This window comes from Macaca thibetana, chromosome X (genome assembly GCF_024542745.1).
Source record: "Macaca thibetana thibetana isolate TM-01 chromosome X, ASM2454274v1, whole genome shotgun sequence".
Taxonomy (NCBI): domain Eukaryota; kingdom Metazoa; phylum Chordata; class Mammalia; order Primates; family Cercopithecidae; genus Macaca; species Macaca thibetana.
Genome location: NC_065598.1, coordinates 21,116,290 through 21,136,764, shown reverse-complemented (window position 1 = coordinate 21,136,764; position 20,475 = coordinate 21,116,290). Strand labels below are relative to the sequence as shown.

At 35.6% G+C, this 20,475-nt stretch overlaps 2 protein-coding genes across 9 annotated transcripts in view; both read right to left on the bottom strand.

Moving 5' to 3' along the window:
* The window catches only part of SMS (spermine synthase), an 863,947-nt gene that overhangs the window by 519,698 nt on the left and 323,774 nt on the right, over positions 1-20,475 (bottom strand). The window lies entirely within an intron of this gene.
* Positions 1-20,475, bottom strand: part of CNKSR2 (connector enhancer of kinase suppressor of Ras 2) — a 287,770-nt gene that overhangs the window by 164,749 nt on the left and 102,546 nt on the right. For all 8 annotated transcript variants that reach the window (XM_050775072.1, XM_050775073.1, XM_050775074.1 and 5 more), the window contains exon 5: positions 19,377-19,418. In XM_050775072.1, the coding sequence (XP_050631029.1) occupies positions 19,377-19,418 (42 nt within the window). The remainder of the gene's footprint in view (positions 1-19,376; positions 19,419-20,475) is intronic.

The following is a 20,475-nucleotide window of genomic DNA, read 5'->3' as shown; positions in this document are numbered from 1 at the left end:
CTTCCTACTTATTTATCTAGACTTTCCTGCTCAACTTTGTATAAAGTTTCCCACCTCTTCCAGGCAAAATCTCAATCCTGCTTTCTCAGCATTCTATGAACAATCTGAAACTGTGAAACTATTTTATTCTGAATCCCTCTGAGGCAGGTACCATGCCCTACTCATCTCTGTCTTCTTATCTTTTTCCCTCCACCTCTACCTACCACCTAGATCAGGTAGACAAATCTTAGAAAATACAAAGCATTCAATAAATATTAGTTGAATGAACTGAAGAGCAAATGAGCTTAAACAATTAGTAGAGTGGCTTTACTAAGGACAGAAAGCTAGTGCTTTTGTCAGGATAAATCCATTCATGCTAACTGTATGAAATAATAAATTTAAAATATGTGTTACAGCTATCATGGTATTTTAAGGCTTACAAATGGCAAAATCATGAAGAAAGTGGAACATGAATGAAGAAGCTTGAACTATACTGCCCTAAAATATGCTGGCCCTCAGATGCTTCACAGACTCTCATTGTATTTACTGAAGCCCAGTTTTCACCATCTGAAACTTTTTTTTTTGCTCTAACTATAGGAGGAACTACTATTTTGCAATCAAGGTATTATCATCTATCCATCTCCAACATGTTACGTTTGTTCTGTAGCCACTGTTATTAGTCTACTGTGAGGTAGACAGTGTGAACTCAAAATATCTGAGACAAATCTCGGTCAATTTAGGAAGTTTATTTTGCCAAGGTTAAGGACATGCCCATGACACAGCCTCAGTAGGTCCTGATGACATGTACCCATGGTACATGCTTCAGCTTGCTTTAATTTTAGAGAGACATGAGACATATATCAATATGTGTAAGATGTACATTGCTTCGGTCCTGTAAGGCAGGACAACTGGAAGTGGGGGCTTCCAGGTTAGAAGTAGATAAGAGACAAAAGGTTGCATTCTTTGAGTCTTTGATCAGCCTTCCACTGAATACACAATTTAGTCTGGCTCAGTGAATCTGCATTTTTATATAAGCAAAGAGGGCACAGGAAGCAATCAGATATGCATTTGTCTCAGGTAAGCCTCAGAGGAATGACTTTGAGTTCTGTCTGTCCTTTGTCCACAAGGTATTTCCTTGTGAGCAAATTGTGAGGGAGGTATGTAGCTTCTTATCTTTGTAGCTATCTTATTTAGAAATAAAATGGGAGGCAGGTTTGACCGACATTGTTCCCAGCTTGACTTTTCCCTTGGCTTAGTGATTTGGGGATCCTGAGATTTATTTTCCCTTCACAACAGTTTCTCCTGTCTGGTCAAGATAATAAGAACTCTCTTTTTATTTACTATGTTCTGTCTTTGGTCCATGGCCTCACTTTGTGCTGGGCTCAGCTTCTTTACACTAAAGAAACTGTCATGTTAAATTTCCCTAATTGTGCTAGTGCTTTTGGCATCTGCTTCTCAAGTCTGTACGTTTATTATGTCTATCAGCCCCTAAAGATAGACACACAGCCTCATGGTACCAATACCCATGGAATGGACATGGGCTTCATCTGAAGACAGATGTGGGCAATCACCACACTGCCAATGATTGCTGTGTGACTATAAACAAGTTATTTTATATCCTTGAGATTCACCTTCCTCAGATAGAAAATGAAATGAGCTAATAAAGATTACTTTATATGGCTGACAGGCTAAGACATGATAATGCATTAAAAAGAGTCCAATATGGTTCCTATCCAAAAAAGACACCCAATAAATGCTTTTTCCTCCTCTGTTGCTTTCTCAACCCTCAAAATGCTGGAATCCTACTCATGGTATGAATTATCTCATTATTCTTAATTGAATTACCTTGCTGACCATCTTACAATGATCAGTAATTACACTGGTTAGTCTAGCTGCATGGCCATGATGGAGAGTTCACATCTGTTTACTCTCTCTGATGTTCAGGTCTCAATGCTCTTAGATACAATGAAGGTATTTCCTCTGAAAAGCTGCTAGGCAAAGTGCCAACAGGAAGATCATTCCCCTGAAATAGGGAACCCTTCAGGGCCAGCTTTGTGGGAAGGTGACTTGTGCAGTTGCACATGGGCCTACACTTGGTTTTATGCTCTGCTGTTGCAGAAATGCTTGGCATTTTCATTTTGTACTAGGTCTCACAAATTATGTGGCCCATCCTGGAATCCCATTCTCTGTATTTTTAAAAATTTGTCTTAAAAATATTCATCAGTAGCCATGGAGAAAGGACAGAATGGCAGTACTTAACATATAAAAACTGGCTGCAGTTCAAATTCTATGTTTGACAGGAAGAAAAATACTATGGCAGAATTAAATCTTTTAACTATTCCTTCCCTTCCCTATGTGGTTCTATTTTCATTCTTATTTTCTCTTTATCTCAAGTGGGGGAGATAACATTGTGAATGCTGAAAGGTTTCTATACAGGATACTTGGATAGCATGCTAATCTGAAGGGTACAAAGTCAGTATGTTAAAAAGAACCTTTGTGGTTTCTACAAATTGAAGCATATTTCAAAAGAGTCCAATATATAAATAGGAAAGTAATGGACGCATATAAATGGTGCTCTCTCTCTCTCATATATATATATATTTCTTACAACATTTAAGGCCTCATACAATACTCTTGTAATGAGCAATAGTAGCTCTCCTATTCAGGCACTGGTAGTTTTATAGAAGTGAGGTGGAAAAAGGAAAGGCAGAAATACCAGACTGTAGACATTTTAGGGAAAAGGAAATACCAATTAAATTCATCATATTAACTTGTAAAAATGTCTTCTCAGCTTCCTCTTGAGTAATTTTGTTTGCCAAATGCTTGCTATGTGCTAGGTGCTGCTAGAAATGCAAAGGTGAGTAAAACACATTGAGTTTACCAGCAAAGCTATCGGGACTTAATAGATTAAAGATCTTAAAAAATAGAATTAGAAAAGAAATCCCATTAGAACTTTGCTTCCTGTTTTAGAGATAGTATACTAGAACCTTTATATTGTAGCATTTGGCACTTAACTAAATGAGGCAATTAGAAGGGGTATAAAATGGCCTTGTTTTACATGCTAATTCTATGCTCATTACTGCATCATACATCAAGTTACTGCAGGAAACCACATTAGCAGTTCCAGGGAAGTTATTTAACGTATCTTATAAAAGCTGAATTTGGTCAATGCTACTCATTAAGTGAAATCATGTGAGATATTATATTATTATAATTTATATTTTAAAACACAGTATTATCTATTACTACCTAAACATATTCTAGAAAAAGAAAATTATAAAATAGCAAGAAAAATACATTTTTATTATAATTCAACAACATTATTATTAGATATAATTTGTAGATCACCTACCATGTGTCTGGCACACTGCTAAATACTTCATATTTATTATCTCATTTATCCTAATAACAACTTCCTAAAGTAGGTATTATAGCCAGTTTAACAGATGTGAGAAGGAAGCTAAATAAATAGACCAAGGTCATTAACATGGCAGAAAGACTTGAATTCCTAATCATTATTGTGTTAATTCTGTTTCTATGCTTAGCTCTGAACTTCTTTTTTTGATCAATTCTATTTTGTATTGTTTAAAAATCAATGTCTGCATTAGATGGATGTTATATAACATGTTTAAACTACATAGTATAACAAAATATAAGGCAGGCTTGCAAGTGTTTTTGCAATTCAGAATGTAGTTTAGATAAGGAATATTAGAACTGAGACTGTGAAAGACATGGCTCTCTGGGAAAACTTAAAGCAATTTTACCAGCAAAAGGACAACTCTATGCTAGCTAGAAGATGACTAGTAACCATTGTTTAAAGAGGATTATTTGCTATTTTTGCAATATTCATACCAAATTATTTTATTTTTTACTTTATTTTATTTTTGAGATGGAGTCTCGCTCTATCGCCCAGGCTGGAGTGCAGTGGTGTGATCTTGGCTCACTGCAACCTCCGCCTCCTGGGTTCAAGCAATTCTCTTGTCTCAGCCTCTTGAGTAGCTGGGACTACAGGCGCATGCCACCACGCCTGGCTACTTTTTGTGTTTTTAGTAGAGACGGGGTTTCACCATATTAGTCAGGCTGGTCTTTATCTCCTGACCTCAGGTGATCCACCTACTTCGGCCTCCCAAAGTGCTGGGATTGCAGGCATGAGCCACCGCGCCCAGTCCCCAAAGTATTTTAAATTATATTTATCTTTATTTCTAAAAATAGAAGAAAAATTTGTACCTAAAAATAAAGACTAGTAAATGATATGCCTTAAATAAAGCTACAGAGAACATGAAATGGAAATAAATGTTTAACTGACTTTCTGGATTCTGTTATAAATTTCCCAAGGTGACAAAGGATTAATGACTGAATAACAGTTAACAGACAAGGGTAGCCATGACTTAATCTTTTAAAACTGAAGAGTTTCATATGCTGAATTTTATGGTATTGTGTGATATTTTTCTCAGGTAGTTTATATTAATTTCAAATATGAATATAATACATCATATTCTCAGGCTGAAATGCAAAGTTTTTGTATTCTGTTCTATACTATCTATCTGTGCACACACACACACACATATATATACACACACACATATACTGGTTTACCTAAATATAAGTTTTAAAGGGAAAAAAGATCTGAGCAGAGCATATTTAGCATAAAATAAAGCAACATTTTAATGTGGGGATTCAAAAATTAATAACCCCACATTAAGACATTAACCAATAATAAGATAGCATTCTTTCATTATGTCTGAATAGATTTCTTTCATTATCTCTGAATTTATCAGATACTTTTAAGATTAATACATGAAGTTTTAGCTATTATTATTATTATTTTTTTGAGATGGAGTCTCACTCTGTTGCCCAGGCTGGAGTGCAATGGCGTGATCTCGGCTCACTGCCACCTCCGCCTCCCGGATTCAAGCTATTCTCCTGCCTCAGCCTCCTGAGTAGCTGGGATTACTGGCGCCTGCCATTACACCCAGCTAATTTTTTTGTATTTTTAGTAGAGACGGGGTTTCACCATGTTGGCCTGGCTGGTCTCGAACTCCTGACCTCATGATTCGCCCACCTCTGCCTCCCAAAGTGCTAAGATTACAGGCGTGAGCCACTGCACCTGGCCAGCTATTGTTTTTTAAAAAAAGAAATGCAGAAAGTGTTCTAAGTGCAAACAGTGGTAAAAAGATAAGGGACAGAAAAAAACTCTCACATCAGTCTGGAAGCCCACTTAGGCACTATTGAGCTACTTAAAGTATTTTTATTTGCTTTTCTAAATAAGTGGGGTACTGTTCAATTATTCTTCCAAGTATACTGGAACAAATGAATAAAAATATCTTTAGAATAAAAAATCGAAAAAATTCATTTGATGCAGGAAAGAACTGAAGGCTGATAAGGTTAAAAAATGCTTTACAAAAGGAGATTTATACTTTTTGGGTATATACAAGGAAGAAGGGTATAAAATATAAAATCAAGATAAATTAAGGAAGCAACAGATGGATATACATCTTAAGATGGCAACAATGATGTGAAAGTTACAATTTAAATACAGTTTAAATAATTCAGGCTTATTAGCAATAGCATGGAAAATAGTAATGAAAGTTTATTTTGATAAACAGTGTATACATGTTTAAATATTTATTGATATAGTATTTCAATTAAAATGTCTAAAGAATAAAGTATGGGTTTTTTGATTTTTTTTTTTTTTTTTTTGAAACGGAGTCTCTCTCTGTCGCTAGGGCTGGAGTGCAGTGGTGTGATCTCAGCTCACTGCAACCTCCGCCTCCTGGGTGCAAGCGATTTTCCTGCCTTAGCCTCCCGAGTAGCTAGGACTACAAGTGCATACCACTACGCCCAGCTAATTTTTTGTATTTTTAGTAGAGACGGGGTTTCACTGTGTTGGCCAGGCTGGTCTCGAACTTCTGACCTCGTGATTCACCTGCCTCGGCCTCCCAAAGTGCTGGGATTACAGGCGTGGGCCACTGTGTCTGGCCAGTATGTTTTTATTTTATTGTTTTATTTGAATATTAGTATAATTCAGTATTATAAGTTCTGCAATTCTGTGCCAATGTAGGATGACATTTGCATTGTACTGGGGGAACAAGGGAGGCTTTATTTTTTACAAAATATCATACATTTATTCTGATAGTAAATTGTGAGAATTCTAAGTATACACCTCACTAAATATAGTATGTTTAGTATCTTAGTACTTTACAGATCTCTGTTGAGCTAGAAATTTTGCACTCTTATGATGGTTCCCTAACAAGATACAACTGTTGAACAATCGTAGGTAACTCTGAAAGAGTAACATTCACAAACAGAATTTAAATTAGTATTTAAAATTATTATTCTATATACAAATTATCCAACACGGGAAGAATTTCTTGTTCATACGAGTACAGAGAATTGAAGGAGAAACAACTTTTTAAACTTGAAAAACTAATAGAATAAAATTCCAATTTTAACCCAATATTAAAATTATATTTATATACAGCAAAGATTAAGATTTTCAAATAGCTTCAGAAAGCAAATAGTTGCAAGTAAATAAAGGTCATGTGAACTTCATCCCAATAAGGCCTGGAAAACTCCTACAGTCCCTTTACATGTCAAACTCTCATTATGGGGAAAAACACAACAAAAATCACCAGCCTTCATTAAGCCATTCATACCTTCAACAATCACTAAATGTCTGTTACATGATTCAAATGCCAACTACCACACTCAAGGATTTCATAGCGTGGGACAGTGTTTCTGCTAATGTATTTGGTTTTGTGCTTAACATCACTGACATTGAGCATGCTGCCCTTGTGTTCCTGATAACAGAAAAGAAGCAACGACCCCTAAGAGCCTATTATGCATTAAAATTAGTAAGTCAAAATTTATTATCTTAAAAGCATCACTTCCTCCTAATTTCTTACATTTTCCCACATTAAAACTTAAAGGTCCTAAAGTTTATTGACAGTGTTAGTCCTGTTACTACAAGCTTCTAATTACTTAAATCCTTATATTCATAGAATTTTGAGACAGATGATTTGAAATCATTTTGTTCAATCTTCCTGAATGACACTTAGGGATCCATGAGAGGTTAAGTGACATGCACAAGTCACACAACAAAGTTAATGGAAAAGTCAAGACTAAAACCCGGAAGTGCTGATGTTTAGCCAAATGCTCTTTTCACAATGACACGTTGTTGCCTTTAGTCAAAAAAGTCTTTATAATAAATAAGACATGAATCAAATAAGTTACGAGGCAATATAGTACCTTACATTTAAATTCTCAAAAGAATTGTTTTTATATTTATTCTCTGCTGGCTACTAGTCTCTTATTGGCTTTAAAAAACGCATTTTTTGGGCCAATTTTTAATCTCTGCTGCCAGAGAGGCCCTTTCTGCTAATAGATAGAAACTCTTTTGCTCAACTTATGAATGACTTGTAGTCTTTTGGATATGGTTGACCTGAATTGGACTGAACTCCACCATATTCCAGCTGAGTGGGTCATTACTGGAATGAGACATTTGCTCTTCAGAGAACAACTTTATTTTTATTTTTTTCTTGGGATGGAGTCTCACTCTGTTGACCAGGCTGGAGTGCAGTGGTGCGATCTCGGCTCACTGCAACCTCCACTTCCTGGGTTCAAGTGATCCTCCTGCCTCAGCCTCCCGAGTAGATGAGACTACAGGCAGGTGTCACCATAATTTTTGTATTTTTAGTAGAGACAGGGTTTCGCCATGTTGGCTGGGCTGGTCTCGAACTCCTGACCTCAAGTGATCTGGCCTCCCAAAGTGTTGGGATTACAGGCGAAAGCCACCGCGTCCGGCCAGAGAACAACTTTAGAATGAAGGAAATACGCAAAAGAACATCACATCAAGGATCAGCACCACGCTACCCAGGAAATACACTAGCAAATTGTGCAATGGAATCAAATCCACACTTTTCTTTAGATTCTTGCAACTGTATCATATATAATAGTATCACTTTTTCTACATTTTGGTCAAATAAATTTTTACATAAACTACAAAAAAAATGCATTTTTTGTTTTTGTTCTTTTTGAGTTGAAATTTAAATTAATGATACTGTATTAGGTATCTATAGCTGTGTAACAAATTACTACAAGGTTGGAGGCTTAAAGAAACACATATTCTCTCAGTTTCCATGGCGCAGGAGTCCAGGCACTGGAACCAGTTCCTGGTCTCACAAGGCAGAAACCAAGGTGTCAACTTGGCTGTATTCCTACAGGGAGGTGTAAGTAAGGAAGAATCTGCTTTCAAGTTCATTCAGGTTGTCAGCAGAATTCATTTCCTTGTGGCTGTATGACTGAGGTCCCCACTTTCCTGTTGGCTGTCATCTGGAGATTGTTCTCAATTCCCAGAGGCCGTCCTCGGGTCCTCACTGTGTGACTCCCTCCACAGGCCCTCTCACAACATGGCAGCTGATTTCTTCAAGGCCAGCAAGAGAATATCTGCCTCCTTTGAATCTTGTTTTAAAGGGCTCACATGATAAGTTCAGGCCCACCAAGATAATCTCCCTTTTAAGTATATTAAAGTCAACTGACAAGAGACCTTAAATATATCCTTGAAATTCCTTCACATTTGCCATAGATCAAAACCTAATCATGAGAGTGAAATTCATCATATTCCCTGGTCTCAACCACACTGAAGAAGAAGGCAATTATATACCAGGGGACAGGAGTCCTGGGGGTCATCTCAGAATCCTGTCTACCATGAATGCCAAAGGAAAATTACCAATAGAAAGACACAAAAGAAAGTCACTGAAATTAAATGTCTATAATTTATGACCTTAAAATTAGATTTCGAGGTCATCTACAGAGTCAGCTATAGTATAGTGATTAAAAGCCTCAGACTGAATAGTAACTTCACCACTTACTAGCTCCAAGATCTGGGGAAAGTTGCTTAATCCTTTTCTGTGCCTCAAGTTTCCTTATGTATACAATTGGGATAAAAATAATACTGATCTCACTGTATTGTGAGGATGACTAAATGAAACAATAACTGATATTTATTGAGAGCTTACTATATTTTAAGTATTCTTCTAAGTCATTTACACGTATTAACAAATTTAACCCCCACAACCTCCCTAAGGTAGCGATAATCTGTACAATTATCGCTATTGTACAGATGTAGGAATGGAGGCACAAAGATGTTAAAAACTTGCTCAAGGTCACTCAACTTTTAAATGGCAGAGCCAAGTTACAGCCAGGCAGTTTTGCTTCAGTTCCTGCTTGCTTAACCACTGTGCTTTCAACATTGGCATGTAACTATGAAATATTTTAATGCCTAATAAGCCCAACATTGAGATAATAATACAGCCTAAAAATTGCACTTTAAAATAATAACCAACTAAGAATAAGGTCAATGCCAAAACAGTGAGAAAATGTCAGTCCCAAATGTACACCTCCTTTGATGAGCAAGAAGTGGACCCATGACACTTCCAACCTGCTTTCAGCTACTTACCTGAAACAATCTGGTATGAATTAAGAGTTGGGACAAGAGGCTCCACCACTACTCTCCCTTCTGATAGGGAAATGGAGTAAGCTGGAAACCAGAATTGGATCTGGGACAATCTCAATTCTATTTATCTGCTGTTTCATAGGCAGGAAACAGAGACAAGCAGACTTGTGGCAGGTTCCGAAGAAGATGAGAGATCACTCATTAGAGGACACACGACTTTCAGGTTCAAGAAAAAGAACAGACTGGACATATTGATAGCTCATCTAAGATGTAGGTTATTAGAAAAATGTTTTGATTTTAGTTTGGATTTTATATTCAAAAAGCAAGAGTGAAGCAGTTCATTATAATTAGATAAGCTTCTGGAAATTTAAGGCACTATACAGAGATATATATATATATACACACACACACACATACACTTTATGGATAAATAGGGAACAAACGGCAGAGACCTGGGAGCGATGTCTTCACTTACAGTTGAGAAATGTGAAGCAGCTATATGTAGTTTTATGGAGGTAAGAGCTAACCACACTGTGTCAGTTATGAGTTTTGTGGCTCTCAGCTCTAAATTCATCCTTTAGAGATTGCTGTGTGACAATGGATTGGACTCTAAGCATTTATCTTGTACAGTAAGCACAATGTTAAGTTTTTGTCAATAGAGGGCAGTGGAGGGACACTGCAAGGAGAAGAAGACTTCTAGGTTCCCATGGGCTTTCTTTTATTTTTTCCTGCTCCTATTGCAGGGTCCACTAGCAGTACATGTGTGTGGGGATATCGGTAGTGCTGTGCCCCAGCCGCATGTCTAGATCATGTAGTCCCACAGTGACGTTGCAGCCTCAGCCTGGGCTCAGTGATCACCATCCTGAGGCTATCTCAACATGCTCTCCAGACCTCTTACTCACAGCATCATCCTAACGCTTGCTGTGAACCTTGCCAGCAATATCACTTGCCTACATCCTTGAAGGCTGTCTTCCACTTGCCTGGCAACTGAGGATAAGCTCTGATCTAGGCAACCCAGTGAAGCTGCAGCCACACCTTCTCAGCCTTGGGAAGGGTGTTCCACTTAAAAGATATCCTTCCTTGGGTACTATTTCTCAGTTGTAGGACATGGTTTAGGGCGTTCTTTACCTGTTCGCAGGTATTTCTTATCATAATTTATAATTATTTATATCAAACTTCCTTTAAGTTACTGTGTGGCTTCTGTTTCCAGACTGATTCAATTACCTTGTTAAAGAAATCTTTACATTGACAGTGACTGTAACTGTACTTTAAAAAAATGTACAGCATTGATCCAGCTATCTCACTACTAGGTATCTACCCAAAGGAAAATAAATCATTATATCAAAATTCACAACAGCAAAGATAAGGAAGTAAATAAGCTAAGTGTCCATCAACAGACTGGATTAAAATGTGATATATATGTGTGTACATATATGTCTCTGTGTGTGTGTGTGTGTGTGTGTGTGTGTGTGTATACACACCATGGAACACTACTCAGCCATAAGAAGTATAAAATCATGTCTTCTGCAGCAACATGGATGGAACTGGAGGCCATTACCTTAAGTGAAATAACTCAGAAAGAGAAAGTCACATACCACATGTTCTCACGTATAAGTGAGAGCTAAAAAAAATGTATACATGTGGACATAGACTGTGAAATGATAAACACTGGGGACTTAGAAGAGTGGAAGGGTGGGAGGGGGTAAGGGGTGAGAAATGACTTAATGGTTACAGTGTACACCATTCAGGTTATGGCTACACTAAAAGCCCAGACTTCACCACTATGCAATATATCCATGTATCAAAACTGAATATGTGCCATCTAACTTTATTTTTACAAATATATAGTGTCCTTGGTCATATATAGAGTGGTCTCAAATAAAGACAGTCCTTCAATTTATCACTTTATGTGGCCATACTGCTTTCTAATGATCTTATGAATTTGTCATCTAAGAATTATGGCATTTAGACCTTAAAAGTCACAGATACTCCAACGCCTCAACTTAGTCAGAAAGGCTAACTTAGCTTGTTTACAGCTAGTAAATGCCAGAACGGGGTCAGGACACCTATCCTTTTAACTCTCAGATTGGTGCTCTTTCTACTATATTATTCTACCTCACTTGACTCTCCAGCAAAAATGAATATTACTGTGAGGACAAGAATTGTACTCTCAGAGTCAGTATGAATATGAAAGCATTTTGCAATGCATAATGTGTTCAGCAAATGTAATGTTAGCAAGAACACCTATATAAATAAATATACTGCCTTATAAAATGTTTATCTAAATCATAATCAGAAACAGTAAAACCAGATTATTTTAATTCTTTGTATAGGCCACACACATTTTCTTTTTGTCCCAGGAAAGACAAACATTTTCTACCTCTATCATGTTATATCTGGATTTCTCCTTTTTCCTTTCCTGCATGAAGCATCATTGTGGAGAATTTATAGTTAAAATAATTTGCAATGCAATTAACCGCCAAAGTGTCAAAATCTGAAAATAATGTAATATAACACCAAAGAGTCCAATGCCTATTTCAGCAATATTGTTAGCACATTTCTTCAGGCTAACCGCAAAGATAATAAATGGGGCTGAGATAGAAGGGTCACCTTAACTTCGAAAACATAAAGAAGCATCTTACGCTTTTCATCTATAAAACTCAGTATTAGAGTTGATGTTTTAGTGAGACTGACCATAATTTACATGTTCAAATGCTACAGTTACCACCAAAATCTCAACCATACTGAAAAAAAATTCAGTTTGCATTTGGACCAAGATCATAGCTTTTAGAAGAGTCTGGGCTACAGCTGGCAAAAGCTGCCTCATCACAGCATCAGAGACCTCCTGAAGACCAGTTAAAATTATCTTTAGGGATTTTTAAGTCACTAGAGTACCACTGTTTTCAAGAAATCTCTAAAGATAAGATATTAACATTAATATGATCACTTTTATTTCATTTTGGGGCATGCTGCTACCCTAGTACTTAAACATATCCTCAAGGTTTTGATCCATCAGAATAGGAAAGCTATACTTCTATAAATGATATGATATAGATGTCAGGGCAAAGATTAAAATGAGCCCTTTACTTTCTCCTCCACGCTCCTCTCTTACATCTAACTGTTGGCTCTATGCAGTTTAAGCTATTTCTAGTCTGGATAGCACAGAAGACATAATAATCTCACTACAGATGGAGTTTAAGGGCAAGGAATTCATAAATTAAAAGAAAGGAAAAAATTACACAGAATGTTTATGAAATAAAACAAATACTTAACATGCTAAAATAAGCCTAATTCATGATCAAACCTAAATTAACAAAAGAAAAAAATAGCTTGGAGGAAAAAAAAAGAGAGACAGAAAGAAGAGAAGAAAGCATTCCTGAGAATGTTCTGTAAACTATAAAGTACTATATAATTAGAAGATAATATTAGCACTAAAATAATAAAATAGGTATTTGCTATATTTATTATATTTACAAAAACAATGGGGTAAAATGCTAAAATACAAAGTGCCATATACAAGGTCATACCTTTGGCTAATGTAAAAGGTGTTTTTGAGCTCAGAACAATCTGATTTAAACAATGTAACCTTAATGATTATGCCTGGCCTGGGATTTCCATGAGTTTAATCAAAGCCGACAAGTGTTCCAGGCTCACCAATGAGAGTGGCAGGGCAGAGACAAGCAGAGGAAGTCTGCTAAAACACAAGCTCTGAAATGACTTCTCAGGAGAGCTTATCACTCCAGACTGAAAGGCTGTACTGAAAGGCAGGAGTGAGGAGTAAGTAGAGTACAGAACAGAAAATTCCAGATTCTCTGTAACTCATTTATTATATAAAACAAGGATCTGCACAGAGCAAAACAGATGGGCTCCAAACTGCCAGAGAAAGTGTAATCCAGAACAAAACCTAACTGGAATGAAAAGATCAGATCAATAGAAGTGGAACATAACATTATCTTTAGTCGATAATCACTGAGATATATACTACATTGATTATCTGTATTGCCTTTTGTCCTTTATGATTGTATTCTATTGTCTGTTCCATTATACTTAATGGCAAATTCCAAGGAAACCCAAGCTGTTCAGTCTCCTTTTATTCATTCTCACACTTCATATTAACAGACATCCCTGCCCAACACTGCAACCAATCTCCCTTCCCACCAGGGATTTTGGTCTTCACAGCCTACTTCTTTCTGATTTTAAGCAGGAAGACTCTCTCTAATTTTAAAGGTGAGGAAAGTGAACGAAAATCTAGCCTAAGGGTTGTCCAAGTCCCTTCTGACTAGTTCAATATATGTAACATAAAATCATCCATTAAAAGCAATCAGAATTCTAACTATACTGGAATAAATATATACTTTTATACTTTTTCATTATGAAAGAAATGCAAATTAATTGAAAAAAAATTGGGAAGATACATGCTTTCTCCATGGTTTATTTTCTGCTTCCCTGTTGTTAGTTTAATGTACTATTTTCTTAGTTCATTTGCTCTCAGTTTATAGTGACCTTACCTTCTTTATAGTATGGTATTCTTATTTAACACAGGTAATATCTTTTGGCTCATAATATAATTAAACAAGTGTTCATAATAAACCTACTTCATGTGGAAGGATTTTCTTCTAATATGTTAGAGGATACTTCCTCTACTCTTTCCCATTCTTTTTCTTTACTCATCCTTAAATACAGATCTATTTCAGGGAAAGACACACCACCTCACAACCTCAGCTCTCTCAGTTTGCTCACGTGTTGAAAGGCACTCTGATGCTTGTACAGGTTGAGTATCTCTAATCCGAAAATCAGAAACTTTTTGAGCACTCACATGATGCTCAACAGGAAACACTCATTGGAGCATTTTGGTTTAGTATTTTCAGATTAGTGACACTCAACTGTTAAGTATATCATGCAAATATTCCCAAATCCAAAAAATCTGAAATCCGAAACACTTCTAATCTCAAGCATTTCAGATAAGGGACACTCAACTTGTACTGCCTTGTGGAATTCCTGGGCTATAACAAGTTTTCATAAGTGGTAAGTTCTCCTTCCTCTTGAAAATTGCCTTCCCTATCCTCTGGACAAAATAAAGATTTAGGGGTAGGGTTTAGGCTAAGACAGTTGATGTTCTAGTGCCTATCTCAAGCTACTATAATCTCTATTCAGTAATCTGGGGTCTCCTTGTTCCTTCTAAACGGCAGCCATCACTGGGGATGTTCTAAAAACCTATTTAACTCACAGTCCAATGTATTAAAGTGAAGAGGTTCCTAAGAACTATTAATATATTACATAGGATTCTAAATCTGCCTGGCATTAGAAAGATTTCAGCCATGTTCTTTAGGTTAGTCAATGGTTGGCTACTAGCACTGTTTTCACTCCTTACCCATTTGAAACTCTTACTCATTTGTTAAAAATACTTATCTTTTAGAAAAGATTTCTGGGTACATAGTAGGTATGCATTAGGTATTTATGGAGTACATTAGATATTTGGATACAGGCATACAATGTGTAATAATTACAACAGGGTAAATGGGGGTATCCATCACCTCAAACATTTATCATTTCTTTGTGTTATGAACATTCCAGTAATACTCCCTCAGTTACTCTAAAATGTACAACAAATTATTGCTGACTGTAGTCCCTCAGTTACTCTGTTGTGCTATCAAGTAGTGGATCTAATTCATTGTATCTAACTATAAAATACTCATTTTTAATCTAGATTTTGGGCTGCTATTCAGGCATTTCTACAGATATTTTAGTACTTTCTTTTTCTGATTAACACATATTTGTTATGCTATATTTAACCATTATACAAACACATAATTTAAAGTTAATGCCCCTAAAATTTATCCTATTCCTTGCAAAGGCAACCAACATTAAGTCTATTGCATAGTTCTTCAAATTATTTTCTTCACTATAAATACATTGCTTTTTTACACAAATGTTATGCTATATCTATTGTTTTGAAGCTTGCTTTTGTGAGTTATGCAGATCTTGATGTCAATCACTATCAGGATACTTTATGTGATCCAAAATACTTTAAAATTTGGATTGCCACTTAGAGGCGCTTCATTGTACTAGACTCCCCACTCAGCCCACTTTTTCTCCAGCTACTGCTGTGGCAATCTGCTTCACTTCAGTTGTACTACCTTTGCTTTCTGTCCTAGAGGTCTCTGGTACCTCCAAAAACCTGGTAGTGTGAGAGTTAACATCCCAAGGAGCAATCTTTGACCAATGGGATAATTGGATTAGTGCCAGCAGATACATTCTCCCTCTTCAATCTTTGTCAGTCAGGTTGGACAATTCTGAGGCACATTCTACAGGGCTTCTCAGAAGGTCCTGATGGGATCGAACTTCAGTTCCCTATAGTGGTGAACAATTCTAGAATCCATATTGATTCTCCTTCCCAGTGTCTCTTCTGTGCCTTGGGATAACTAATCAACATAAACTATCTGCATTCAAGCCTTTGTTGTAGGCTCTGTTTTCCAGAAAGAACCCAGGCTAAGATGCTCATATAGAATACATATTAATTCATCTTTGAAAAGGAGCCATTATAAATCATATTGTACTTAGAATATTTGAGTATCATAGAAACAAGGAAAACATTAAAACTAACTCACAATTTCATCCTAAACAAGCTATATAAAAACTCAGGCTTTTGATTTTCTGGTGCATATAAAAAGGAGAGAAAGAGGAAATTAAAAACCATAAATAGGCCGGGTGCGGTGGCTCATGCCTGTAATCCCAGCACTTTGGGAGGCCGAGGTGTGTGGGTCACGAGGTCAGGAGATCCAGACCATACTGGCTAACAGGGTGAAACCCTGTCTCTACTAAAAAATACAAAAAAATTAGCCGGGCGTGGTGGCGGGCACCTGTAGTCACAGCTACTCGGGAGGTTGAGGCAGGAGAATGGCGTGAACCTGGGAGATGGAACTCACAGTGAGCCGAGATCATGCCACTGTACTCCAGCCTGGGTGTATAAGCTCCAGCTTGAGCAAGACTGTCTCAAAAAAAAGAAACCCAACCAACAACAACAAAAAACCTAAATAATGAGATATAACCTAAATAAATAAATAAATACTAGAAAGAGGACTACCAGATTATAAAGCTCTGTCTAGAAAATTTACTTTTTTCTCCTAGCAACAATCATTCATGAAAGATATTAATATCCCCATTTTACATAATTAGAACAAACTCTCAAGAACATCACTTGATTCAGCTCACCGAGATAGAAAACGGTAGAATTAGGATTCAGACACGGGTTTTTAGACTCAAAGTTATTTCTTCTACACTATAGAGATCTGGAAAGATACTTGTTCTAGAAATTTTCTTTAGCATCATATACTAAGTGGTACTGTATACTATTTTATTGTTCCAAAAAATTAACTATTCTTGTGAGAAAAGTAATATACAAGTATACATACAACCTTTTAGTAAAGGCTGGGTAATCTTTGTATAAAATGGTCAGGATGGGAAGTAGAAGAATAACATGAAAAGACAAGTGCTTTCTGAGACAAACTGATTTGGTTAATGCCATTCACTATTGCCATCATCATCAGACAGGATTTTTAAATTCTCACTAGCTGGAATGCAAAATTGCCAAGGTAAACATACGGCATTCATTTCTAAACTCCTTCAGTACTATTTACGCTGTTACTTATTTCTAATAGCAAGTAGCCCAGAATCTGACTTTTAAGAAAGATAAGTCAATATGAGTCAATTATTAGGAATTTATTTAAGAAACTAAAAATTACTTATTATTTTAAAATTATTTAAAATTAAAAATAGTTAGTGATTAAGAACTTTTAAAATTTGGCTATTACTTATTATGGTTTTTATTTAATAAAATTTCAATCGTCATTTTATAACCCCAAAGAGATTTTTCCTTAGTCTAATTAATTAAAATGATATTTAAGGTCTTTAGTACAAGAGAAATCCCACAGTATTTCTTTCATCATTTAAATTTATTTCTGTTATTCTGTCATATGGTGGAATCTGAAATTTCCTCAGAAATAAAATTTCATATTTTTTACAGTTCTCTAGAGATTCTTTTTCTATAAATTATTTACATGTCCTTTGTTGATATCTGAATATTGATCACAAATGTGCATTTGTAACTGGAACTATTCCTCCACAGAAAAGGCTACATCAACAGATGTAAAAATATATACCATACATAAATTAATTGAGAAAAACAAGGCAAAAAGAAATCAGGTATATAAATTAGAGCCAAGAATGAAGCTAAATACAAAACAAATACCATGAGATGCACTTGTCCATTATGAGCCACAAATTTTAATGTTAAGTTCGTAGCAGCCAATGCATAAAGAAAAGTACAGCTCTTTTTGGTACTAACATCAGGGAGAGATTACTCCTGAGAAATCTGATAAAGAAAAAAATGTTAACACACACTGACCTCAATAACAGCCTTGAAGTAAACACAATGAAGAACCCACAGCAGTGTACCAAAGTCGAATTCAGTAAATTCAATACTTCAGAAAGAACAGTCATTGTCACAGAAAATTCAACGCCAAAGAAACAGTCACTCAGAGAAAATAAAATGTAGGTGGGAAAGGCTCTGTGCGTGCTCCTTAGTTATTGACAAAATAGGCACAGCTAGACAGTAGCCCTGGGTTTCATGGGAAAAAAGATAGTACAATTTGTAAAGCCTCAGGGAATTAGAATTGGTAGCAACTGCCAGATCTGGAAAGGGCATGGGCTTTGGTATGAGATTCTGTGTTCAAACTGAATAGTTGAACAACTTAATATTTGTGACCCTTAGTTCCACCATCTGCAAAAGTAGGATTAAATGAGAGAATACACTTATAGAAACTAAGCTAATACTTGAAATATATAGGCCCTAAATAAATATTAGTGTCTTTCTATTCTCCAGGCCCTACAGGTAGATCGACATGAGGGAGTTGTAATTATTTTCCCTCTTGGACTAATAAGGAGAAAAATACATTAATTATCCACTCCTGAGACTATTCTTATAAACCACAAAGGGCATCCCTACTGCACAATGAGGGGGAGAGGATTAGCAGAGGATTATTCAGTACCATTTCTATAGTAGATAACAAAAAAGGAATAGGGATGCTGTACTGCTGATATTCTGATTTCCCTCCATACATACATTCAGACGTTTTAAAAGTATTTACTTTTCTAAATACAAAATAGTATTCTTTTATAAATATTCAAACATTTCAGAAACATAAAACTTATAAACTGATATTAGGAATAAATGAGGCAAATGTCCTTTTACAGACATATGAATCTTCACCGCCTAGTACCTGGCAGATGCAGAAATGACATGATTTCACACACACCAGAGGTGAAGAAGTTATTAGGACAAACCAGCATTGATCAAGAAATGCATTTACAAATAAAAGCGGCCAACTGTTCATTAAGAAGACAGGAGATGGCCTTTCAACAAAGTAAAATGTATCCATAGTCCATTTCTAGTAATAAAATATATGTAAAGTCATTAACTGATTCAAAAATATTGCCATATTACCATTTGAAAGGTTATCTGGTAAGTATAGAATTGGAGCAAAGGAAATTTGATTTTTTTAATAAAGTATTTCATCCAAATGATGATAGAGATTAATTACCCATTATAGAACAGAATACCTTTCTCTGATCTTTTTTTTGTAACAGATGAACAGTAAAAGAAATTCTCATTTCAAATTCTCCTTGCTCTACATTATTAATTTTTTATTACATTCCAACCTTGCTACATATTAAAATTTAAAAATATTGTATCTTTTTTTCCTATTAGGTACAATAGAATGGTTATAACTAACGTAATTTGTTATGCTTTGATTCTTTTGTAGATTTCCTATAAAAATACACTTAACTGATATGGTCAGTAGATTTTTTTCTTATGGTTCACTTCTTCTAGTTGATCAAGGAAATATTCTCTAATAAAGATTAAAATAAATCCAAGTGTACTCACCACGTGAAGAATTTTATTCTCTGTTTCATATACAGTACAATCCTGAAAAAAAGAACCATACACATTAGATTCAAAATACCAAGCATTCTTTTAAAATATTTTCTTAGAAATTACACTATAATTTTAAAAGTCTTAACAATTCAAGCAAAAATAATAGGAAAAATCTGGGATGCTATATACCAAAATATTAATAATGGTTAGCTCTGATGGTCACTAACAGAGGATATCCTTATTTTTGCTTAACTGTATATTCTAATTTTACTACCTTTAAATGCATACTAAAAGACAATATACATTAAGTAGACTTTTAAAAACAAATATTGAAAAAATATTGTAATCATTTTCCATCTAAGCTTTTACACGTGATAAATGTATTTTGTTGAAATGTCCCTAACATTTCAAATACTAATTTATTATCGATTAGAACATTAAAAAACACACATTTATTTCAATAGTCCTATCAAAATCTCAAATAATTTTATATTTTTAACTATTGCAAGCTATTAAATATACTTTATAGTACACATTTAAAATTAATACATCTACTAATAATAATTACCCAGTTCATAGTTCTCACCTAAATTTAAGTCCCAGGAATTACAAAAAATTCTTTCAAAAGCCACCATGGTCTTTTTTTTTTAACCTGCAGTTACTGGATATACAATAAGCAGCAATACAACAAACTGATCTTTGCTTAGAGACAATGTTTCTATGGCACAGTTTCCTCACGAAATTTATAAAACGGGCATATTGGTAAAACTGCTGTAAGAATTAAGTGACAAAATGAGATAAATCAATAGAATCTGACATACATTAAGTGATAAATACATTTTAACCATGTATTAGTGTCACTATTTTAGTTTTTTTTTTTTTTTGGAGACAGAGTTTTGCTCTTGTTGCCCAGGCTGGAGTGCAATGGCGCAATCTCGGTTCACAGCAACCTCTGCCTCCTGGGTTCAAGCGATTCTCCTGCCTCAGCCTCCCAAGTAGCTGGGATTACAGGCACGTGCCACTATGCCCCGCTAATTTTGTGTATTTTTAGTAGAGACAGGGTTTCTCCATGTTGGTCAGGCTGGTCTCAAACTCCCAACCTTAGGTG